At 50.0% G+C, this 22,922-nt stretch overlaps 8 protein-coding genes across 8 annotated transcripts; 5 read left to right on the plus strand and 3 right to left on the minus strand.

Annotated features, from left to right (window-relative positions):
• Nucleotides 1-2,457: 2,457 nt before the first annotated feature.
• Nucleotides 2,458-3,508, minus strand: GGI43DRAFT_294529 (uncharacterized protein). Its single transcript, XM_083201428.1, has 3 exons — nt 3,475-3,508; nt 3,273-3,424; nt 2,458-3,045 (listed from the first exon to the last, which is right to left on the minus strand). The coding sequence occupies exons 2-3, from the start codon at nt 3,313-3,315 to the stop codon at nt 2,591-2,593; spliced, it is 498 nt and encodes a 165-aa protein (XP_083063437.1). The 5' UTR covers nt 3,316-3,424; nt 3,475-3,508; the 3' UTR covers nt 2,458-2,590.
• A 993-nt stretch (nt 3,509-4,501) lies between these two features.
• GGI43DRAFT_294511 (uncharacterized protein) lies at nt 4,502-9,590 on the plus strand. Its single transcript, XM_083201427.1, has 2 exons — nt 4,502-4,640; nt 4,755-9,590. The coding sequence occupies exon 2, from the start codon at nt 5,013-5,015 to the stop codon at nt 9,378-9,380; it is 4,368 nt and encodes a 1,455-aa protein (XP_083063438.1). The 5' UTR covers nt 4,502-4,640; nt 4,755-5,012; the 3' UTR covers nt 9,381-9,590.
• Nucleotides 9,591-10,165: 575 nt separating this feature from the next.
• Nucleotides 10,166-11,478, plus strand: GGI43DRAFT_294572 (deubiquitinase OTU2). Its single transcript, XM_083201430.1, has one exon. It carries the CDS (start codon nt 10,306-10,308, stop codon nt 11,227-11,229), a length of 924 nt encoding a protein of 307 aa, XP_083063439.1. The 5' UTR covers nt 10,166-10,305; the 3' UTR covers nt 11,230-11,478.
• On the minus strand, nt 11,339-12,960 carry GGI43DRAFT_294569 (S-adenosyl-L-methionine-dependent methyltransferase). The gene is made up of 3 exons (XM_083201429.1): nt 12,664-12,960; nt 11,948-12,508; nt 11,339-11,798 (listed from the first exon to the last, which is right to left on the minus strand). Exons 2-3 carry the CDS (start codon nt 12,458-12,460, stop codon nt 11,448-11,450), a joined length of 864 nt encoding a protein of 287 aa, XP_083063440.1. The 5' UTR covers nt 12,461-12,508; nt 12,664-12,960; the 3' UTR covers nt 11,339-11,447.
• Nucleotides 12,961-13,337: 377 nt separating this feature from the next.
• On the plus strand, nt 13,338-14,555 carry GGI43DRAFT_294597 (uncharacterized protein). Its single transcript, XM_083201431.1, has 3 exons — nt 13,338-13,470; nt 13,538-13,562; nt 13,639-14,555. Exons 1-3 carry the CDS (start codon nt 13,441-13,443, stop codon nt 14,319-14,321), a joined length of 738 nt encoding a protein of 245 aa, XP_083063441.1. The 5' UTR covers nt 13,338-13,440; the 3' UTR covers nt 14,322-14,555.
• Nucleotides 14,556-17,070: 2,515 nt separating this feature from the next.
• On the plus strand, nt 17,071-17,993 carry GGI43DRAFT_398372 (uncharacterized protein). Its single transcript, XM_083205211.1, has one exon. It carries the CDS (start codon nt 17,585-17,587, stop codon nt 17,801-17,803), a length of 219 nt encoding a protein of 72 aa, XP_083063442.1. The 5' UTR covers nt 17,071-17,584; the 3' UTR covers nt 17,804-17,993.
• Nucleotides 17,854-19,257, plus strand: GGI43DRAFT_295080 (uncharacterized protein). The gene is made up of 3 exons (XM_083201436.1): nt 17,854-18,253; nt 18,391-18,678; nt 18,740-19,257. The coding sequence occupies exons 1-3, from the start codon at nt 18,026-18,028 to the stop codon at nt 19,151-19,153; spliced, it is 930 nt and encodes a 309-aa protein (XP_083063443.1). The 5' UTR covers nt 17,854-18,025; the 3' UTR covers nt 19,154-19,257.
• Nucleotides 19,258-19,809: 552 nt separating this feature from the next.
• GGI43DRAFT_381294 (uncharacterized protein) lies at nt 19,810-22,177 on the minus strand (the record flags this gene model as incomplete). The annotated part of the gene is made up of 6 exons (XM_083203107.1): nt 19,810-19,961; nt 20,028-20,504; nt 20,564-20,810; nt 20,889-21,016; nt 21,090-21,313; nt 21,378-22,177. The coding sequence occupies 6 exons, from the start codon at nt 22,175-22,177 to the stop codon at nt 19,810-19,812; spliced, it is 2,028 nt and encodes a 675-aa protein (XP_083063444.1).
• Between the last annotated feature and the right edge of the window lie 745 nt (nt 22,178-22,922).

Raw genomic sequence — 22,922 nt, forward strand, 5'->3', positions numbered from 1 at the left:
AGCCGTATCCCCGGAAATACTCTAGCCGTCATCATCATAATTCCTGTAAGATAAAAATACTTTGAAGAAGACCCCCTTTAGAAGACCCGGATGGACGGCCCGGAACGATGGTAGCGAATTCGTAATGTGTGGCTGAATGCCTGTAGAGCCTATGGTCTTACAATAAAACATTAATTGAGACAACAGGATGCATCGGCTGGATAAAATATTAGCATTTGACAACGCCCCCGGTCAACCATCACTGCCTCCATGCAGTTTACTTTTCAGCATGCTTCTGCTCGGTATTATTGGCGCGAAGAGATAGTATTGCCTTGGTGGTTGACAAGTACTACTAAAGAATTGTAAAACTGAAGAGTATGTAATGTGGATAGTACTCTGTTGTACTACTTCAATAAGCCTCTTAGATTCAGCTTTGTGTGGGGATCCATAACTGAAAGGCGTACAGGCATATGGCTTCAGCGAATGCTGATCTTGCCATCCGTTATGATCTGAAATCCCTGGGGTGTTTAAGGAATCAATAGTTTATCGATTTGGCGAGCGGGGCATTTTGCAGATTCTTACTTCTCTTTCCCTCTCTCGGTACTTGTTCAGAAGTCTTGACCTTGAGCTTGCTGCTCTGTCAATATCAACAGCCCTGCCAAATCGCTAGAGACTTATCACACTTGGCTAGAGAGCCGCGTGAGATTCAGCCGCTCACAAGCATCTTGCCCTTGCCTTTTTTTCAAGCTGCAATTGCTGACGTATCTAACAAACAGTGCTAGGCCCAGGATAGGAGTGGAGTATTAAGCGGAGAAATTGCAGGAGCATGGCAATCGCCCTATCACTCATCACATCTCAGGCTAACCTGAGGGAGCGAGTTGGACTAGCACGAAGAGAGCTGATGCGGTGGTGGCGGCATATTACTTGTAGACAAGTGTGGAGCTGCCGTAGTCAAATCGGTATATGTCTTCCAATTGAGGATTTCTCAGGCATATTTGCGCAAGCACCTCGTACGAGTGAATTTTCAGCTGCAGCCGTATGGTCTGTTGAGACAATTAATTAGTGGTCAGAGAGGCTTTTAGCTGATGACATGAGGTCTAAGTCTAGCTGTAGCCAACAGCCAATGCTAAATTAAGTAAAATGACCCAAGAGGGCGATGATCGTCGCCCGCTGTGGAGAGTGCATGCTGCTCATAAGTTTTCGACATTGGCTTGGTCTAGATTTCACAGCCCTTGTGACGCTGTGAAAAAAAACAGCAGGCTCAATTCCGCTATAACTTATCGCCTCCTTTAACACGATTGCATAGCAAAGTGTGATAATTTAAAATACCATCGAGCTGCTTTGAGTAACAGACGCCGCGGCCAATTGCATTAGAAAGATCCTAATGCTATGCATGGCGCAGCGTTCATTTCTCTCTCAACGTTCTTATGGCCAAGGAAACCAAGCCTCTTCATGGATAACCTAGCTGTCAGAGAATTAAAGACCACAGCATGAAGCATCTGCACTCGTATCTGTCTTTCCATAGGCTTGATTGTTTCGTATCTGTCTTTCCATAGGCTTGATTGTTTCGGTCATGCCGACCCCGATGAACATGCGGGCGAGAAAAAAAAATCTCCAGTAATCGCCCCTGGTCTGTTCTAATTAATTGAGCGATACGGAGTAAGGTTGGCTCCCCTAAAAGAGCGCGAGGACCGTACTAGCTCTGCCAAGCTCGGCCCGCTTCCTAGGCCAGCGTAGTGTCGGGGACTGGTGGATGGCAGAGCACAATCGACGACGACGGCCCTGGTCCCGATTAATTTCCAGAGCAGCCAAGGGAGGCCAGCTAAAGCAAATGAGCCAACCTGGATAACTCCGTACCCCATACTAGGGTATTGTGTAGGCACGTGTACCTGTAGGATCTACCAGTAGTGCAGTAGTATTCCACAGACAGCATTCCCCATAACGAGTAGTGTCTTAATGCCTGTAGGAACACTGGAAGCTGAGCCTGCAGGACGATGCAAGGTACGCGTTCAGGCGTCGAATGAAAATAGCCGAGCACCAGCATGGTGGGAAGCACGGTAATTAGCCCGGCGCAGGCACTCGTACTCTATTGCGACTGTATGATTCGCTTATTGGTACGTTGATACGGCATTCCGATTTAGCAGAGTCTCATCAGACTGGGCCGTAGCGTAGGCGACCCGGGCGATGCGTACCCCGAATAGGGGGAAACAGTAAGGCAGCCATACAGTACTCTGCTTTATGGGGTACTGATGATGATGATGACGATAATGATGGCTCTCGGGCCCCCGATGATGACCGAATAATGAGACTAACTTTGGACCAACAGCTGCGAATACTCCTATCATTTCCTAGAAAAGAAATACGAGTAGCGATTGCCCGCCGTCCATCGCGCCAAGTAGTACCCCGTATGTGGCATCATCCTTGAGCTCTCCTTCGCTGTACGAGTACCGAATATTCGCTCTGGCCAGGCTTGCCAGGATACTCTTCCTGGCTACGCACACAACTTCGGATAATGTCGTGAAGGTGGCCCTGACAGGGATTCCACCAGGTGATACTACCGGTAGCCTTGCATATGTGATATTGCCGTGCATCCACACACAAGCGTGCTAGCTTATGTACTCCGTACTTCAACGCTGTGGCAAGATCTATAATGTTGCCGTCCACTTTCAAGGGCCCTCTTCGTAGTGCTTTGTATTCGGTGGGTAACGTTCGCGACTTTTCCTGTTACTACTAGCATTGTGCTATACCTTCGCAAGACTGTTGGCCCTTTACACAAATCAACGCTGGCCTCCATTATAGGATGCCGGCGTAATATCCCGCACAAGGCAAAGGTAGCCTCCCCATGCTGGTGATAATTACTTGCCCTTCGGCAGTGTGCCACTGGAAGCTGCTGTATCATTGCTTGGTCTCCCGCTGGACAATGGTGAAACGGGCAGAAGCTACAAGCTATTGGCCCGATCCTACGCTTCGCAGCCGGGAAAGAAACGCCACCGCGCCACCTGCCAGCACTAGTAGCAGCCATTAATGGTGCATTTAGCTGAGGAGGGAACCTGACAGGACACTGAGCTATTAGAATTTGTATTAGCCACTCGTATGAAGCATGTCTAGTGGGCGTTTTTGGTGTTGGCTGAAGACCGCTAATCAGGACCGGGAGTAGGCGCCTAGGCCATCGCGGATGATAGAACCGACAGACAGCCCCTGGCAGCGTGCAGAGGGGAAGCAGGGTTGCTGGGGCAGGGTGAAGAGCACAAGAAGAAAGTCCTTTTGACTTGAGCTTCCAAGGACGGACAAACATGGCCGCTGCGGTAGATTTGGGAGGGGCCCTTGGCGGTGCATATCGGACGTTTAGACGTCAACGGCTTGTGGTGGTGTGCATCTGCCACCACATGCAACGGCGCGCGACGAATTCTCGAAGGAAGAGAAAGCTCCGGGCTCTGCATATTCCCTTGTAGAATTTTAGATGCTGGTTATGATGGGGAATCGGGGTGTACAAGCCTTGTCGAAGCTGCATAGAAAGCCCCCCTTCTGCAGGTCTCAGCCAAGTGCCATCAGCTTGGTTGATCAAATTACCTCGACTGCTGCTAGCACGGCCATGGTATCATTAGCACTTTCATAGAGAAACTAGTGCCAGTATGCGGCGTAGTGCTCGTCGACTTCCAACTGCCCGGCCCCCATGCAACCAAGCTTCCAGCGTCCTGGGATCGCCTCAATCACCGGCCCACATGGCCAGAGACGACCCCGATCGCGCGTCAACCAACGAGGCAAAGTGGATGTGGACAATTTATACTCCCTGCCTCCTACTCTTTCGGCACCCCGGCGGGATACCTCGTCATTATCTTTTCGTCTCGCCGTCTCCTGTTCTGCGTCCGTCGTCGTTATCGTCGTTGGTCGTGTCGTGCTCGTTGGCTTCGAGCGACAATCTTCAGCCTCAAAAAATCACACAGCTCTGAGGGCGATTGTCTCGGTCAGAAGCCGTTTTGTCTCTGCCTGTTTATTTTCGGCCTCAATGGATTAATTGCACCCGACAACCTGCCCGCCAAGCCTCTCTAGGCAATTCTGCTTCTTTCTTTCCTTTTTTGCTTCCCTTGCGTCTTTGTGTCTTTAGGTGAGTTCAAGTGGCAGGAATGAGTAGCGCCCTTGTGCGCCAACCTGCCTGCCTTACAAAGCCCCCATGGAAATACAAAGCTGATATTTGTTTTCTTGAATCGCCTCAGCTCTCCTCATTTTGATTTAGATCACGGCATTTACGCGTCATTGCCGTCGAAACTCTTCCTTGACACTCGCCGCCTCCTTTGTGTTTCATTCGAAGTCCCTCTCTTTTTCGCCTTGATCAGTTGGCTGGACCCTCTTCCAAGAAACCACCACTTATTCCAACTCACGACAAACATTCAATTCTCCAGCTTTGAAACGGATTTTCTAACAACTATTCCACGAACTTTCTCTTACTTTACGGATTGCATATCTTAGATCTCAATCAGCACAAACACCAGCATCATCGGCCGTTTCTTACAGCGAGGAAGTTTAGGCGCATTTGTATTATACGACGTTACCACCCGTCTGGCCAGAGGAATTGCCTATTGGACATTTGCGCGGGGCCTGGCGCGCCGTAAAATTATAACAAGAGAAGAGAAAAAAAGGCCGGTGCTGAATTATTTCGTCTTGTAAGTCAGCCCCCTGTTTTAGCTGTACCCGAGCCGCCCTATACCAATATGTCTCAGGATAGACAAAAAGTGGCTGTCGTTTTATATCCACATATGCTGACATCTTTGTTTAAGGACGCTTGTCTCTTGATTAAGCTGAGGCTGGACGAAATAATTGCCCCCTGAAGACAGTTCTCGGTTGCAGGAAGTTCCTTTTCATCTATGAAAAGGGCTGCTACGACCGGAGCTGCTACTCACCACATATAGGCTTGTTATATAGTTCAAGAGCGTGTGGCCTAGCCGCTTGATATTAAGAACTATATGCGTGGTTGAGAAATCTCATTTTTGACTTGGCTAATCTGATATTTTATCATTTGGCTCAATTTAATCAAGATGACTGCCTGGACAGACGATGAGTATATGAATGCGCAGGGTGCAGCCTCGCTACCTCCACGAGAGTATGTTCCTTATAGAACACCCTCGACTAAATCAAGAAAGTCACGACGTTCGGCACGCTCAATCACCCCCCCAGCGAAGAAGAAGATATCGCCGTCCAGAAATGGAAACGCTTCTAAGCGTTCGTCTAGAGATATCGTAATCGATGAGCAAATAAGTATTCTCGATCCGCGGCGCTTCACCCCTACTCTACACGCCAACTTAGTGTCCGAAATTTTATCACTACGAAGAGATCAGGAGGAGAAAACCAGAGTGATTGAGAGTCTCGAAAGTACGCTTCAGACAAGCAGGGAAGAGCAAGAGGCGCTACAGAACAGCATCAATGTATCGACCAAAGAGACGCGTTCGCTACAGCGACAATTATCTTTACTGGAGGGTGGAACGTCCTCGGCCTTGGGCGACCTTTCACGAGAAAGAGATGAAGCTGTTGATTCTGCGTCTGATGTTAAAAAACGCTTAGAAGCCGCTCAGAAGAAAATTCGTAGCCAAGAAGAAGATTCCCAGCGAGTTCATGACCAATGGGCTGAAGAAAAGGAGAACTGGGAAGATGAAAAGCGCAAATATGAGCGGCGAATTCATGTGGCGGAAAGCCGCCTCAAAATAGTGCTTGATGAGGTAGAAGCCTATCAGGCTAATCACGTACAGGGAGCTGCTCAAGGCAATGGGCACGAGAGTGAAGGCGAAGACAGTGGTAGAGAAAATGATGCAGCTAGTGTCAGAACAATGAGCCTCACGAGCAGCATTCGTTATTCTCTAGCTAACGGACCTGGCTTTTCTCTCAACGGGTTTTCTCTGGCAGATGAACTCAAGTTCGACGATACTGACGAGCAGACTGATATTGACGGACGTGAGAGCGTCTTCTCGAGCCCACGAGTCGCAAGCCCACGACAACACCGACGAACATTTAGTCGTGAGAGCGTCATTAGCAAACTCCATCGAAAGAATAAGAGCATTGACAGCGTGAAGCGTGCTGGTAGCGTCGCCCGTGGTAGGATTTTTATGAATCAGTCGGTTCTAGAGGCTCTCGAGGGCGAGGATGAAGAAACAGAAGGAGAAGATTCTCGTCCTGCCCTGGCTGCCGCTCCCGTTATAAGGCCATCATACGCTGACGCTGGAGTTCAATCTATGCCTCTCTCCGAGTATTCATACAACAACGCGGGAATCCAGTGTTCTCCTGTTTCCGAGCATACGTACAGCGATGCAAGCGTTCAATGCTCTCCTGCTCCTGCCCCCACTCCTGCTCCGGCTCCCAAGTCTCTGCACATTGATACAGGAATTCAATACTCTCCTGTTTCCGAGGCTTCATATAGCGACGCGGGAATTCAATCCTCTCCTGCTTCTGAAAACTCATATACCGACACGGGAATCCAGTACTCTCCTGCTTCTGAAAACTCATATACCGACACAGGAATCCAGTACTCTCCTATTTCAGAATACTCATGCGCCGATGCGGGAGCTCAGTATTCTGCACCACCCTCCCCAACGTTGGATGTTGTAGAACCTGTCGAGTCGGAGCCTATTATCTCGGAAATAGTTGAAAAGAAATTAGAACCAAAGACTCCTCCACGTTCATCCGAAGTCGAAGCGAATCAACGAAAGAAGCGTGTCAGCCTACCTCTTGCCATTGAAACACCTGCTATACTCCAGCGCATGGTATCATCTGCTTCCCAAACAGTTGAGATTCCCTTAACGCCCCCAAAGACGCCAAATTCACTACACACCGTTCCCGATCCTTCGCCTGTGGAAGTCAAAACGCCAAAGGCTGGGCCAAAGATGGTGGCTTCATCTACACAGACTGAGGCTCTCGCTCCTGCAGTACCGTCTATGCCGCTACCAGCAATAGATACACGCATTCCGAGTATCAGTATCCAACCACCAACCAGTCGGCCTGCGTCGCCGCATTCACCCAAGTTGCCTCAATATTTCAAAGACATCGGCTGCCAAGTTAATATCCCTATTAAATTGGATACAGTTGATTCAAGCTCCCAGACGGAAGCAATTCAAATCGACAAGAGGCGGCTGGCTAATCTACCAACGCATCTTCAGCCCTCTTCTATCACCTCTCGGCCTACATCCCCTCATCCGTCAGGCGTTGCTTCTCTCGACAAAAGTCCTCTTCCTGGCAGTGTACCTCCTCGAAATCCTCGACGGTTGGAAAGCAGCCGGTACAGTACCGAATTCCCATCTTCCCCTATCAGTATCTCAATGGATGGCCCGGATTTCAATGATGATTTTCTCCTGTCCAACCCACACGCTCCGATAATACCTCCTCGTCGATTCAGCAGTCTCTTCTCCGGCTTTTACACCGACTCTGATGAGGTTGACGAATTTGGAGAGCTAGACTTTAGTGATTCTGAGTACCGAACAGCTTTGACGGCTCCTAGACCTCCATCCAACTTGAGCCGAACGGGAAAGCGAAGTTCTGTGGGTACAGTGGCGACCTCACCGGATCAGCCCTCCAAGCGCTCTGGCAGGACGTCGGCCGTATCGGTGAGGAGTGACCTGTACAGTGTTGAAGAAGATGGTGCTAGATCCGGCAGGTCGAGTAGGGCCACGGAGAAGTCACCAGCGCCTGCTGCAAGTGCATCGAGCCACAGCAACGCTATGCGCAATGCTACCATGGCTCAGACTGGTATGGTTAACTACCCTACCATTGTTGAGCCTCCTAAGAACCCACCGCCGTTTCCTATCCCCGCTCGAGCGAGTTCACGGAAGCCTTCACGGCAGCCATCTATCAGTACTAGCATTGCAAGTGATGGACGTAGCACCCCATCAAACACTAGTTGGCATCGTCGAAGCGGTAGCCGCACTTATCATGTCAATAACGTTCGCCGTGTCCGTTCTGCAAACCATCTGCCACGTCATGAACGCCATCAAAGGACAGGCAGTCGAACACCACCGTTATCTCCATCTACTGAAGCCCCTGACAGCCCTGGCCTCCCTCCTTTGCCTCGAAATGACATCACTACGCCGCGTCCCCGGGCGGACAGCAGCTATAGAAGACATCGCCATCAGCTATCCAACAACACCGTTGTGACTGCCAACACAGAAGCCGCGTCCCAGACGAGCTCGCAATCACCAGGAGTGGTGGATGCGATTGCTCAGACTATGGTTGGAGAATGGATGTTCAAATACGTCCGTAGAAGGAAATCGTTTGGTGTTGGGGATAGTGCGCATAAAGATGAGACTAGCAACGATAGGCACAAACGATGGGTTTGGATTGCGCCGTATGAGAGAGCCATTTTATGGAGTAGCAAACAGCCGTCTTCTGGCAGTGCTCTGTTAGGGAAGACGGGCCGCAAACTGGCTATCCAGTCGGTACTTGATGTCAAGGACGACAATCCCTCACCTAGGGGCATTACAACACCTATTTTTAACAGATCAATCTTGATCCTCACACCGCAGAGAGCCCTCAAGTTCACAGCTTCCACAGCAGAGAGACACTACCTCTGGCTAACAGCTTTATCATTTTTAGCCCATTCTTACCAAGCAGTCCCAGACGTTATAACTCCCCAGCCGCAGCAACACCTTTCAGTCAAACAGCGGCCTCTTCCGAATTTTGAACCACCACGTCCTACCAAGCTGACAAGAGGGGGGATCCGAGACTCTATTCGGCTGGCCAAAGGTCGGGCCGTTGCGCCAAAGACTGAGCTGGCCAGCATGCCTAGCATTCCTGATGTCCCGACACTGAGAATGGGTGATGTAGCCAGCTTTCGAGTGGCAGAATCTGTATCCGGGCCTGGGCACGCCAGAGAAGACTCCGTGGATCCTGCCCAGCCACCCATGATACGTCGAGAACGTGGAGGCCATAACCCGACGCATCACGGCCGCAAGCGAAGCAATACGGGAGGCAACGTTCACCCACCGCTATCTTTCCGAGGCTTCTCGCCAGCTCTGGGTGAGAGTAGTCACCATTCTGCAAACAGCACAGCTGGCGCTAGTATTAATACTGCTGGTTCTTCTGATATCTACCCTTCTCAGGGATCTACCGTCGGAAGCTGGGGTATAGCTCAAACATCCATGTCAGCAATATCATCACAAGGCAACTTCTTTGATGCAATCGGTACTGTGCGAATGGAAGCATTCATTAGCCCTCATGCTCACCAACAGTACGATGAGTACCAAGACGATGACTATAGATCGCTTGCACGGAAGAAGAGCAAAGAACTTCGCCGTCGTACCAGCCGGACTCGACGCCGAGCCCAAATGTCTAGGAGCGCTCGAGGATCTGATGAATTCTATAGTGGAAATAAGACCGCGGGAGAGGAAGACTTTTTCCAGGACGATCCCTTCAGCGGGTTTTGATTGCCCGAAGAAAGAAACAAAATCAAAACAAATAAAATATCAAAATAATCACCAACCACACTCCTTTCAACCGATTTTATATATCACCGATTCGCCTATAACGGATCAAGCAACACCACGACGGGATACCCTGTTTTTCTTTTCCATAGCATACACACTGACATTTTGCTTCAAGCCTTGTATTGATACGAATTACGGTTCATTACCGCTCTAATTCACATATTCGATTTTCCTTGCTGTTTATATCATTCTTATCATTTTACGGTGCGAGGCGCTGGTTTTTCTTTTCTCGAATATATCTATTGTTTTTTTTTTTTTTTGTCATTGGGTGGATGATGGGGACGAGAAGAGTCCGCAATATATACAAAACTGGGTATACACAAGAACAAATGGAGCAATTTCCACCATGATCTAATGCTACTAGAGGCGTGTTTGGCCTGGACATGGTATTATAGAATTGGAGATTAGCTGGGTGGCTAGACAGGATGCCCTCTCAATAGGTAGTGGGCAGCTACTCTCTGGGAACACAGAAAACCGAGAGATAGTGTTAGTAGATAGTACAAACTGAGTATAATATGCTCGTAATATCAAAAGAAGAAGAAAATAAAAAAACAAATATTCATTGATTTGTATTTTGATCAAAAAGTGATGATGGCGGCATTGATTTACTGCTAAATTGTGGCATCTACCTCGAAGTCAGCTAAGATCTTCTCCACATGCCAGGAACGGCATTTGTAACCCCGCCAAAGGTAAAAAAAAGTTAGGTTGGACATTGAACTTTGGAACTCGACCCCGCCATCAACACCTTTGCCGCAAGCTTGGATTTTGAGCGTTTCTTATGAAATTTCTTCAGTTTATGATTTGTCACGAATTGAGAATTTGAAAGGCATTAGGAAAGAAATACATAAGGACGAGAGACAGCAATATGGAGGCCGAGACGTTGGAACAAATGCAGGCGCGGCACCGCCGTGAGCTGAAGGACCTCCAGGGAAGAATCACAAGCAAGAAGAAGAACGCTACCAAGAAGACGCGCAAGGGCGTCAATGACGAATGTGCCGAGATGGAACGCCAGTTAAGAGAGAAGCAAGCTTCAGAAGTTGCAGCTTTGAACGGAGAAGTCGAGGAAGATGTTGAGGAAGAGGAGCAGAAACAGAACGACGAGACGCCCAGCGGGACAGAAGTGCTGGAAAATGCGACTGCGAAGCTCAAAATCGAAGAGAACAACAACACTGCTCAGCAACAGCTTGGAAAGAAGCGAAATCGACAAAAGGAGCGCCTCGCACGTCGTGCCGCTGAGCAGGAAGCTGCCATGCTAAGTGCCGAACAGGAAGCCTCGTCCATGACAGACCACCGCGCTCGCGAAAGTAAATACATGAAGAGCGCTTTTGAAACGAATAAGCTCACCGAGAAGGACATCCAACCCGACGGACACTGCCTGTTCTCAGCGCTGGCGGACCAGCTCTCTCACAACGACATCCCACTGGGCGGCGATAAGGAGGAGCCTGGGTATAAGACGATACGGAAAACAGCTACGGGATACATGGAGGAGCACGCAGATGACTTTGCGCCTTTTTTGGAGGAGGATTTCGAGAGCTACGTGAAGAAGATGAGAGACACTGCGGAATGGGGCGGACAGCTGGAGCTGATGGCTGTGGCGAGGCGGTACGGCGTTGAGATTAAGGTAATTCAAGACGGGAGGACGGAGAATATCAGCGGCAAAGAGGGAGAGGGAGACGAGGCAAAGACATTGTGGCTGGCATACTATCGACATGGATATGGGCTGGGAGAGCATTACAACTCCTTGAGAAGGGCGACGACAACGACAACAGCGGCGCCCACAGCGGACTAAGGATGACGACGATACTGATAACGATATACCGGGCCTTTTATTTACTTTATGTTTGTTTCCCAAGTCTACTGGAACCTGCTACTTCTCTTTCTTCCCCATCCTTTGGGAAAGATAGGAGTTCATAGCTCCAGACCCCTTTTCCTTTGGGGCCTCACTACCGCCACTTTTTTCACTTTTATACTACTATATACGAACCCTCGCCACCCCCAACACCGTCACTACCGGGACCACACGGAGATGAAATCTCTGACACTCCCATCCTCGTTCAAGCCTGCCTTATGTGTCCTCGGCGGTTTCACAAGACACACGCGATGCAGCGCATCTGGGTGAGGCTGTTTATGAGTTATGCTTGACTTGATGTTGCCATCATCAGTATATTCGACAGGCTCGCCGGGATTGGCTAGGAGGGCCTCATAGACTTCGGGCCAGACGCCCCAGGGCGGACCCTGCAGCGAGAGAGGCTTTCCGGAGGGGTATTCGAGGCATATGAGTTGGCCGCTAGGGGCGAGCAGTTGAGACATGCGCTTTGCCCACTTGGGGCGCTCGGAGGGTTGTAGGGCGCAGAGGAACTGGCGAAGAGCGAAAGAGAGAGTATGGTGTTAGCCAATCTGTCACAGAAATGCCTTCCTTATAGACGACGGTATCAAGTATAGATGATGACACAAAGGGGTTTTGTAGAGAAGAATAAACAACATCAAAAGGCCACTTTTGTACTCACTGTGTAATCGTATATCAGGTCAAACTTTTGCGTGCCCTCGCTGCCCTCGCCGCCCTCCCACTTGTCGCCAAAGAAGTCGCCCGAGACCCATGTCACGCGACCACACTCCACGCCCTCCTCAAATGACTTGTATTTACCATCGTCCAGGGCCATCTTCTGGTTCTCTCTCGCAGCACTAAGAGCGCGAGGACTATAATCCAGGCCGACGACGTCGTAGCCCAGCGAGCTCAGCAGCAGCACGTCGTGGCCGACACCGCACCCCGGGATCAGCGCCGAGCGGCGGACGACCTGGCCGGTGGTGTCGCGGAGCGGATTCCCGCGCGGGTCGCGTTCGAGGGAGGGCGGTATCAAGTCGGTGCGCTGGGCGATGAGGTCTGCGAGGGCGAGGGACGGGCCGGCGCGGTCCCAGGGCGTGAAGGACTCTGCGTAGAGGGCGTCCCAGGCGCTGGTGTGGGCGGAGACTGGTTTTGAGGCGAAGTGGTCGCGGAGCTTGGAGGGAGTAGAAGTGGCCATTGTTGTGTGTGGCTGGGTTGTTGTGGATGAGGGAAATGACAAGCTGAGCTGGACAATATGTTAGATATAGTTATGTATATATATAGAGAGAGAGGGAGTGTGTATATGCAGCTTTGGGTTTCGGTTTGGAATTGGCTTTTGGGGGAGGAAGTGAGGCTAGCAGTAGCATCATCGCATCATAGAGGGGCACGTTTTCAACTTACGGGCAAGCAAAGAGTCTGACAACCACGCAATTGATGAATGTAAAGAGAAATAGTAATTCAAAAAAAAGAAAATTAATTCCAACTCCTGCTTACATTGAGCTGCGAAATGGAAGCGAGCGAAGCGAATGCGTGATGTTTTACGAGTTGAAGCATGACGATGGGGCTCCTTTATTGGTGGCAGGCGAAGCTTAGTAGCGTATTACTGCGTAATAGAAGTGCTTTTCTGGCAGCTGAGTTTAAGCCGTAGTGTGGGGCGGGATCTCGGCGCATGGGATTATTCGGAGCTGGGGAAATGGGCTATTAGATTAGTCTATGGGGGTTTGCGCACAGATTTGCGTTTCATGAGTGAGGCTACCAATTGATACAGTCTATACCTAAACAGAATATGAGAATACAGGTGGAGTTATTGCAAAACCTATATTTTTACGCAAATTGCAGACATAACTATAAGCTGGAAGCTACCTCCATACATACGTTGTATCTTCGAGAGCCGCAGTGGAATTTTATCTGCGGTCCGCGTATCGATAAGAGTAAGCTCGGCCCAAAAGAAAAGATGACAGGATAATCTATTGCCAAAAGGGGTTTAGTTCCGAGGCAGAGCATACTCGGTACAAGACTGGCCGCGAGCCGAGGCTTGCTGTGGATGACATCCTTAGACCTTGATGGTCGTATTACCTGTATTCTTTTTACATTTCTGATTCTCATTTGTCTTGATATCAAACCAATTTAATTGAGTATTAGAACAATTTATTCATCACTCATAACCAGATAGTCGTCATGGATGTCAACAATCTATTCAGCGTCAAGGTACTGTCTGCCACCATTCCCTACTCAATGTCTATCTCGTACATATAGCTTACCAGCTTCTTCGCAGGGCAAAGTCGTCCTCGTTACCGGAGGCAAGTTCGCACTTCTAGATTCGGGTCCTTTATATCTCAGAACTCCAGTCTCATCAAACTAACCTCCCCCATCCAGGCGCAAAAGGTATCGGCCGCATGATCGCCCAAGGCTTCGTCGAAAACGGCGCCAAAGTCTACCTCAACGGCCGTGACGCCCCGGCCTGCACCTCCACCGCCGCCGAACTGACTTCCCTCGCGCGCAACGGCGGCTCCGCGCACGCCCTGCCCGGCGACCTCCAGGACCTCGCCCAGGTGCAGGACCTCGTCAAGCGCCTCACCGAGCTCGAGCCCGCCGGCCTGCACGTGCTGGTCAACAACGCCGGCGCGGCCTGGGGCGCCGACATCGACTCGTACCCGGACCACGCGTGGAACAAGGTCCTGACGCTCAACCTGCACCGCGTCTTCACCCTGACGCAGCTGTGCTTGCCGCTGCTGGAAAAGGTCGCTTCGCAGGAGGACCCGGCCCGCGTGATCCACATCGGAAGCATCGACGGCATCCGCGTGCCCACCGTGTCCAACATCGCTTACGCGGCGAGCAAGGCCGGCTTGCATCACATGTCGAGCGTGCTGGCCAAGGAGCTGGGTCCGCGTTACATCACTAGCAACGTGTTGGCGTGTGGGCCTTTTGCGACAAAGATGATGAGGGCGACGCTGGATTCTGTTGGGGAGTATATTCGAAGCGAGCTGCCCTTGCGGAGGATTGGCTCACCGGAAGATGTGGCGGGCGCCAGTTTGTTCTTGGCGAGTCGAGCAGGGTGAGTTTTCCACTTATTTTGTTTTTACTCTTGCGAGTTGGATATTGGTATTGGTTGGCTAACTTTGGTCGTTCATGTAGTGCATTCTGTAATGGGGCTTTGATTCGTATCGATGGAGGCGCATCTAATGTGGCTAAGCTATAAATATGATATATAGCACAGTCACAGTTTATTAATACCCTTATTACTCAAGCGTTTGGCTTTATAGGCGCTGTACATTCGTCACGTAGATGAAAGACAGATTAAAGAAAAGGTCATTTATGAGGCGTACATGACTGCCTCGAATGATTTCATTACTTTCCGGATACGGGTATTTCTAGCTCGTTATATATATTTATATGCGCAGAATAATAGGGCAAAAGAAAAAGGGGAAGAGGAAGAAAAGAAATCAACAAGACAACGTATATCTGTACGCAAAAGCTTCCCCTTCCAAATAGACCAACACCGTCCCATCCAGCTGATAGAGCCCCATTAACCAAATAAATGATGTCTCAAAACTTGAGCGTGTATAACTTTGTGACGCCTGATCTCCGATGCAAATAAAGATGAAAAGACGAATATATCGTAGGATAACAAGAAAAGAATGAGATTAGTGGTTATATTTTCCAGCTTGTGCTTGAAAATAGCCGGTTTGATTGATCGCATCGTATTATTGCCGTGACTAAGAGGCCTAGTAGCCAAGCACTGGTTGCGAGTCTCATCTGAAATCCGTTCGCAGCCACAAAGCTGGTCACCAATCTCAACGCGCCTGATGGTATTTTCTCCATTAAATGCCGACATCCTCAAAGTCGCGCACCATGACTGCGACCTGCGCACGTTTGGCAGCCTCGGCGAGGAGGGTAAAGTCCTTCAGGAAGGGCTCGGTTGAAGGGGCCTTGACCTGGATGGGGGCAGGGGCCATGGCGGCGGCCGAGCTGTTGGGAGACGGCCTTGTTGATGAGGCGGTAGATGAGGAGGCGTGTGTGGAAGAAGGATCCATGGCTGTGGAATGGGGTGAAGAGGATGTTATAGGAGTCGTCGCTTGATACGGGAGTTGTGTGAGAGTGGTGGTTGGCGGTGTATTAGACAGCCGGTAGGAGAGCAAGTGATGGCGAATAATCCGGCACTATGATGGGGTGCTGCAGCTAGAAATCCGGGGGATCTGCACTCTTCTTTCTTTTTATGTAATCCCACAGAAGGAGAAAATGTTGTGGCGACGATTTCGGATCTCGATATCCAAGGCGAATAGAAAGCGACGGTTATTTGTGTATTCCGGAGAAGACGGTCTTGGACGAATTCAGCCGGCGCGTGTGTGCGAGAAGGCTGGATAATGGTGGGGCTGCTGCAAGCAAAGTGTATAGCTGGAATGGCCCTTTTCGATTCTTCCACGGAGAAGAGAATCAAGGAGAGAAGATCGAGAGATGGAAGAAGAAATAAAGAAGAAATATTGAGGGAATAGATAGCCAGAGAGACTAAGAAGAAATAGCACGAGAAAGCGGATAAGCACTCCTTTTTATCTATTCGGCGGAAAAAAGAAGGAGGGTTGTTGGAGGAGAGAGTCTAGATTTGCCGGTCCTCTTTGTGGGGGGGAACTTCTCTTACATATGACGACAGCGAAGGACACTAGGTCGGGAGTACGTTTTTATTGGGGATCAACTTGGGGGGAGGAAGTACCTTTTTTGTTCTGGATAGACTCGGAAAAAAGGGACTTTTGGGGGAGGCCAGCACGATTTAGCCCGGGATTGCCTCGGCATGTACCGCCGCGTGATGCGACGATTCGTGCAGAGAGACTCGGGGTTTTCTTATTTTACATTTATCTGATTTGATTTCTTCTTCTATTGGTGGTGGTGATGGAGATGGTGGTGTTATATTGCGACGTCGTGACTGCTCATCTTTTGTATTGTGTTCAATGTACTTGCTCCAGCAAAGGTATCTACATGCTGAGAATGCCGGGTATAAGTAAGAAACAAGACGAAACTGGCTGGACCCCACGTCTCTGGCGATCCAGTAGCTAAATCTACATCTTCAAACGTGGGAGTCTCGGCTAGAAATAAGTACCTTTTATGCCTCCAGAGATTACCGCCGAGTGGGGGAAGTGGTTCGACGCCGTGGCGCATCTGCATCTGCAAGTATTTCAGTACTTTGCACGTTGTAGTCTGTACAGTACAGCGTGTTGTGGAAGAATCTGATAGGTACCTATTCTTGTATTGCTACTACTGCCCGTAATATATAAACATCAGCAGTTACACGTAACAAAAGCTCAAGAGATCGAATGAGAGGAGGCCACATTGTGCTGCTTCCTGCATGAGTGCTGCACCCAGAAACAGCAATGCTACACAACCACGACAAGACAAAGCAAAAGAGATCGGATTTACCGATCCGAGGCGCGGAGCTACACAGCCAACAAATGGATTAACAACGGCCAAGGACTAGGCAGAAGCATTTCTCACTCTACCTCAGCCTTAGTTACAACTAGCATGCACCACCTCATACCCAGAGTGGCTATTCCGTGCTGTAGGTCGGGTCGGCTAACACGCCTCGAAAACGCTTTTGGCGGCCACAGATCTGCAGATGGTCTCGGACTGGTTCCAGGGTCCTTTGGCCCTGGTCTGGCTGGTACAAGCCATGCCCGCATAGGCTGCATGTTGCATGTCTCCATGCTCTGCCCAGATTGCTGCGCTGTCCGTCTCGCCATGCACGTGCATGTACACTTTGGCGCCAAATGCGGCATAAAGGTACATGCTTATGCTGCTCCGATACCTGGTATCAATGCCCATACACGTATTGGAATCTGCATCATCCATGCTGTCTGGGAAGCAGATGAGTGCCAAAAAGGAGGTTTCGTCACAAAATACAAGTAATCAGATTCATTTTCTTCTCTTCTCTACGGGCAACCAAGGAGCGGTGAAGGCAATATCGTATTTGCCCGGCTTTACCACTTTCCGATGGCAGAGTGGAGGGAATTAATTAGTCTCAAGATGGACTCTGTCTTTATCTAGGGCCGATTGCGAATTGCAAGAGGCAAAGACGGGTGGGAAATTAGTAGCAGAAAAAAAAAAACACCCGACACATGCGTTACGACTCGTGCGTTTCGCTCCCCTCTTGCATCGTTGCATGATACGGCCTGCTGTAAGTTAACAGTGGGTTTGCGCTAGGCTACATGACCTGATTCTGCTGCCGCGCTGGACGCATTCGGTGCTGATTAGCCAACATCGGAGTGAGATGCTAAAGCAAATACGCAGACACCAGAGATAGGCCTTGTATGCAAAAGGAACAAACCCTTGCACGATGGCCTCTGTGCCTCTCCTGCTTTTGCTCGCCATCAGCTCCCAGTGCCAAATAAAGAATCCCAAAGTTTCCAAAAAGAAGGACCCTGAGCTCCACCTTCTCACCCTGTCACCCCCGCTTTTTTCCTTCTGCCCCACGTTCTTTTCTTCACGCCAAACCGTCACTGCATTACAGTTCGTTTTTTTTTCTTCCGAGATTTCTCCCGAACCCACGGCCTGACACGGCTTCCAGAAGGCCAGCCTAGTCTTTCGCGCCTTGTTCCACACACCCTTCCAGATACTACTCGGTTTCACAGACGTATCAGAACAAGTTTGAATCGCATTGGTCCGAGTAACACTCACACAGATATAAACAAAGGCAGAGCAATCAAAACCCACCCCCTCCCAAACCCCGGAATCCTGCAAAAAAATTCAATCCATACGCCTCTTTCCACCCCGCCACATGGCCGCCGTCGCCGGCCCCAATTCTCGCCCCGGGTGGTTCGCCGTGCCGGCCCCCGTCCGCGAGCTGTTCAAGCTGTTCCCCTTGACAACACTCCCCGCGGAACTTCTCCCCGAACGAGCCCCGGAAAGGACGCGGCCGCGGCCTCGTCTGTATGTCTTTGCTAGGACCGAGGAGGATGCTAGAAGCGGACGGCCGAGCTTCAATCCTCAATGCTTGAAGTGGCAGGTAAGTCTAGACATGGACATTGATTTGAATCCATTGCTATTATATGATCACGATCATGAATAAGACCAATGGCATATCAAACTTCAATATATATTGTACCACTCTGTTGACTCTTCGCTAAATCTGATATCTTGTAGACCTTCCTTCGCATAGCCGGCGTTGAAGTCGACATCGTGCCCTCCAACAACCATGCCTCTCCCTCTGGCGCATTACCTTTCCTCTTACCTCCCACAATAACACAATCATCATCGTCAACGACAGAATCGAAATCTGCTCCAACACCAAAATCAACATTACCTCTCACGGGCAGCAAGATCGAGCGCTACGCCGAAGACCACTCCTCTCACGAGATACCCACCGACTCCTCCCATTCTCGCATTGAAGCCTACGAAGCACTCCTATCACAGAGTCTTCGTCCCGCATGGGTATGTAGAGCCCATCCCTCTTTCTTACAAGCCAATCAACCTGACTAACACCATTTATTAGTTATACACGCTCTACCTCGACCCCTTCAACACCACCCTCCTCACAACTCTCTACCTCCCCGCCTCGCCAATCCTCCAGCTTCCCTCCCTCCACACCCTCCGCAGCGCCGCCACCGCCGAGATCCTCAAGACCACCCGCTCCGCCATCATCTCCCCCCTCCAGCTCCTCTCTGACGCCACCGACGCCCTGCGTTCGCTATCAGCCCTGCTCTCTGCCGACGAGTGGTTCTTTGGCCGCTCTGAACCGGGTCTATTCGACGCCGAGGTCTTTGCTTATACTTACTTGATCTTGGATCCAGAATTTGGCTGGGCGGATGATTCGCTGGCCAAGTGCCTAGCAAAGTTTGGGAACTTGGTTGAGCACAGGAGAAGGCTATATGAGAGATGCTGGCCGGAATCTCAGGGAGAGAAATAGAAAGAAATAGACCCAGTTAGAATGCAACTCTGTAATAGCATAATAGAGCAAAAAGATGAACACCTCATCTCTCAAACAAATACTACACCTTTCGATAGCTTCAATTGTATCAAGACACTACACTTATTCCCCAAGGATACTCCAGCCTCTTCATTTACTGCACCACACACGCGCGTATACCTACATGTTCTTTAATACAGATACATTTAACCGCCCTGTCCGCCTGCCATTAGACAACACGACGCTATTACTATACAGCAGTCCATCACGTTCAGCTCAGTATACATCCAAGTTTCTTACACGCCCACAGGGGAGGAAATGATATAATCACAGCCATTCATTAGTTTGACCCTGTCCCTAATATTTCCATTTGACTTTGACTTTGAACGCACTGCGTCCACTTAACCGCCCATTTCCCTATTAAATCTAGAATACCACCCCTTAAATAAGCAAACAAGGTAGAATAGGAAGAAGAGAAGAGTAAAGTATAAAAAGAGAGTGGGAGCCAGTAAGTGCGTATGTGATAAAGAAGTGAAATCCCAGCGCCAAAACTCCAACCCATAAGAGGAAAATACAAAGGAGGGGTGAGCTGAAGGGCCAAAAATCGCTGCAACTATGCACATTCCACCCAGAGGAACGGCGATAGCGCAGTCTCTTCACACCTGTGGAAACTGCTGAATGCTATCTACCACGTCCTGTAGCGATACAAACGCACCTGGACCGCCATCCTTTCGTAAATCTTCGAGCAGCACACTGGTTTGCGCATAGAGCGTTTCTAGTGATGCTCGGGACGATTTTCCGAGTGATGCTAAAATTTCATTATATGTTAGAGATGTATTTTTAAATCAAAGAAAGGGGCCGGGTTCAGACTCACATAAAATAGCAGAATTCAGCTCCTCGGCGACCGTCACGCGGCCCTTTTCTTCCAGCAAGTGGCTAACTTGTGGCTCTTTGAGTGGGTTCTTGTATGCCACCAGTGCCCAAATCTCGTTTAATGCCTTGCCAATCTCCTTCCTGGAGTCGCCGGCATATTCTCCCTGCAGAGACTGGCCATATTTGAGCATCTTGTTTTCCAACTTGGTCAGTTCCGCTCTGTGGTCCCCGCCATCGGTCTCCATGTTGTCTCCCCATCCGTGGCTGCCATTCAAATCCAGATCCATCTCTTGGTCACCACCTCTTTTGCCGTCATATTTTATGCTCAACTCGGCAGCCTTTCGCACCATCTCGATGAACTTGCGACACCGTAATTTGAAATATACCTGCTCGTTATCTTGGAGCACTTGTGGATAATACATATCAGTGTACTTGAGCGCCTGATCTATTTCTCCGTCAAGAATCGCTTGCCGAATTCCTAGTTGTCATGTTAGAACGTGTTATAAATATGAGCCAAAAGAGCAGAATTAAACTTACGCTGTCGGTTATTTGCATCCTCATCATCCTTGATATTGACGCCGTCCACTGTTACGTCCGGATTCAAGTTTAGGGCCTCTTTTTGTAGCTTCATATCCTCTGCAAAAGCTCGTGCCGTCTCCACATAGCCGTCGTGTTGAAGGAATTGTAATACCAGGGTTTGGATGAGATCCGTCTCGTTCATCCCTGGCTCAAGATGTGAAGTATCTGTCCTTTGGATGGCTCTCTGGATACTCTCGCGTTGTTCCTGTGATGGCCCATGTTAATAAATTCTCATACAATCGCGCGACTGTAATGGAAAGGGAAGCAAAGTTTGTATGCGTACATTCATCAAATCGTCGATATTGTAAACAAACGGTTCCTGTCCGAAGTTGACTAATATTTCCTCGCCGTGCTTTTTCAGACTGACAGATGGGTATAGCTTGCTTCTGGGAACATCCTGAACCGCGACTCCTGTTTTTGTACCTCTTGTCAGCGAACCATTGAACATGGACGTCTCTATGTACGCTCTCTCGCAATTGCCTACCTAGCATATGTCCATTTTTGGTCCAGAATGCTGTGTGATCCCGAAAGTTGACTCCGCAACCGATAACGTCACCTGTCGTAAAAGAAGGTCCATAACTCCGGCCAATGTTTTGGCCTGTGAAGCACCGGCCATCGTCGCCATGATAACCCCAAGACTCTGGTTCCCAGCCTACAGGCCGTGACAATGATGCGCTCCTGGTTGAAAATCCGATCGCAATGGTTGTACTGGTGCCGCGGTTAGTTGGTACTCTTGTAAGTGATGGCCGCCATGGACAGGGTTACTACATACTCATCTTGTTTACCAGAAATAATGTGTACTTCGTAGTAGTATATTCCACACTGCGGAGGCATGAAATGGTCCGCCCGAATGGCGCTGGCTTCATGGTCGCGCTCATGATGGTTCTTGGGCCCTGAGAATTTGAGCCCTAGCATATTTGGCATTACCTCTATTGAAGTCCACATGTCTGCCGTGTTCCAGTGCCTAGGCAGAGGCGCTAGACTGTCGGCGTCATCAAACGGCGCTCTTTCCAGGACAGTGTGTAGCATGCCTCTGTGTGCGCCAGCAGGCAGCGGCGTGGTGCTGAGACCTGGAGTACTGATATCTTGTCCATTCCCTTTACTCCGTTTCACTTCCTTCTGAGCTTCCAGCTTCTTATTATATGCTTCCTCCAACTTTTGAACGTATGTCGATCCCTTCAAATACGATGGTACAAAGAATCTGTCGTCGTCTACTGTGGCGCTCGTAGGCTCTGAGGCAAAGAAGTCGAAAGCTCGAGAAAAAGACGGTAAGCTGCCGCTAGGGGTCCTCCATACGTTGGCCGTATCGCCTTGTGCCGCCGCATAATCCATCTCAGTCGAGTTTGCGGCCGGCGCGGGGCCTAGACGTAGCGTAGGATCGAGAACCAAGTCACCGTTGGCGTCTAGCACGGATGTTCGGGCAGGGTGCGTATAGAAGTTGTAGCCACCTCCTTCGCCGGGAGGAACGGAGGTGTGAGTCGCTGTGTATTGATGTTCTTGAAATTCGAGTGATTCAGCAGACGATTCCGAGTCTGTGAAGCCAGATGAGCCATGCGGTTCCGGACTGGACATGATAGGGCAAGAGAGATGGAGATGGAACAACAAGCAGACGCTTGAAGGGGAAGAAATTGGGGGGTCGTGCCTGGCAAGCGAGCAGCTCAGCTACTGAAGCTTATGGAAGCTTCAGTCAAACGCGCCACTCGTTCCAGGTCCGGTCTCCTCCTTATACAGGTCGTTGGAGGGATGAAATGACGTTGGGGGCGGAACCTAGCGGTCGTTGACGGTGTTCGCGCACAGATGGAAGCGAATGTCGGCAAGTTGATTTGGTGTACAAGAATAAGACGAAGAAGGAAACGTCGGCAGATAAGATGTGTCGTGAAGATGCTGTGCAGCTCGCTTTGCGTATCGAGGGAGGGGAATCGGCGTTGAAGCGGGCCGATGAGCTCGTGGTAGCAGCCGTCAACCGGGTGGGCGCCGGCAGTTTAGAGAGCGGCAATGAGGGCAGCAATGGCAGACACAGCTACGCTAAGAAAGCAAGAGTGTGAAGCAAACGATCAAGGCGATATCCCGAGTCAATCAGCTCGCAGGCGTTGCTGTTGGGCGCCCGCAATGAGGTGTCGTGCTGGGTGGTGTCGTAGTTGTCATTGACGGGTGGAGAAAGTCGATACTAGCACTAGCACGCTGTTATGCTGCGCTCTAGCACTTATCGCTCCCTATCGCTGCCGCCATCACGGGTTCTGTAGGGAGCGAAAGGTGGAGCAGCGCCTGAGCCTGGAACAGCGAATTTCTGGCGCCGCTGATCAGATGCTTTACGTCA

Source organism: Trichoderma evansii, assembly GCF_050947405.1.
Source record: "Trichoderma evansii strain SZMC 28006 chromosome Unknown GGI43scaffold_4, whole genome shotgun sequence".
NCBI classification, from domain to species: Eukaryota; Fungi; Ascomycota; class Sordariomycetes; order Hypocreales; family Hypocreaceae; genus Trichoderma; species Trichoderma evansii.

Coding starts and splice junctions, on each gene's coding strand:
- GGI43DRAFT_294529 (XM_083201428.1), bottom strand. CDS start 3,315: ATGCACCGCCAAGGGCCCCTCCCAAATCTACCGCAGCGGCCAT. Junction 3,046..3,272: donor AAATCTACCGCAGCGGCCAT/GTTTGTCCGTCC, acceptor AAATTCTAATAG/CTCAGTGTCCTGTCAGGTTC.
- GGI43DRAFT_294511 (XM_083201427.1), top strand. CDS start 5,013: ATGACTGCCTGGACAGACGATGAGTATATGAATGCGCAGGGTGCAGCC.
- GGI43DRAFT_294572 (XM_083201430.1), top strand. CDS start 10,306: ATGGAGGCCGAGACGTTGGAACAAATGCAGGCGCGGCACCGCCGTGAG.
- GGI43DRAFT_294569 (XM_083201429.1), bottom strand. CDS start 12,460: ATGGCCACTTCTACTCCCTCCAAGCTCCGCGACCACTTCGCCTCAAAA. Junction 11,799..11,947: donor ACCTGATATACGATTACACA/GTGAGTACAAAA, acceptor GCTCTTCGCCAG/TTCCTCTGCGCCCTACAACC.
- GGI43DRAFT_294597 (XM_083201431.1), top strand. CDS start 13,441: ATGGATGTCAACAATCTATTCAGCGTCAAG. Junction 13,471..13,537: donor ACAATCTATTCAGCGTCAAG/GTACTGTCTGCC, acceptor GCTTCTTCGCAG/GGCAAAGTCGTCCTCGTTAC. Junction 13,563..13,638: donor AGTCGTCCTCGTTACCGGAG/GCAAGTTCGCAC, acceptor TCCCCCATCCAG/GCGCAAAAGGTATCGGCCGC.
- GGI43DRAFT_398372 (XM_083205211.1), top strand. CDS start 17,585: ATGGCCTCTGTGCCTCTCCTGCTTTTGCTCGCCATCAGCTCCCAGTGC.
- GGI43DRAFT_295080 (XM_083201436.1), top strand. CDS start 18,026: ATGGCCGCCGTCGCCGGCCCCAATTCTCGCCCCGGGTGGTTCGCCGTG. Junction 18,254..18,390: donor CTCAATGCTTGAAGTGGCAG/GTAAGTCTAGAC, acceptor GATATCTTGTAG/ACCTTCCTTCGCATAGCCGG. Junction 18,679..18,739: donor AGAGTCTTCGTCCCGCATGG/GTATGTAGAGCC, acceptor ACCATTTATTAG/TTATACACGCTCTACCTCGA.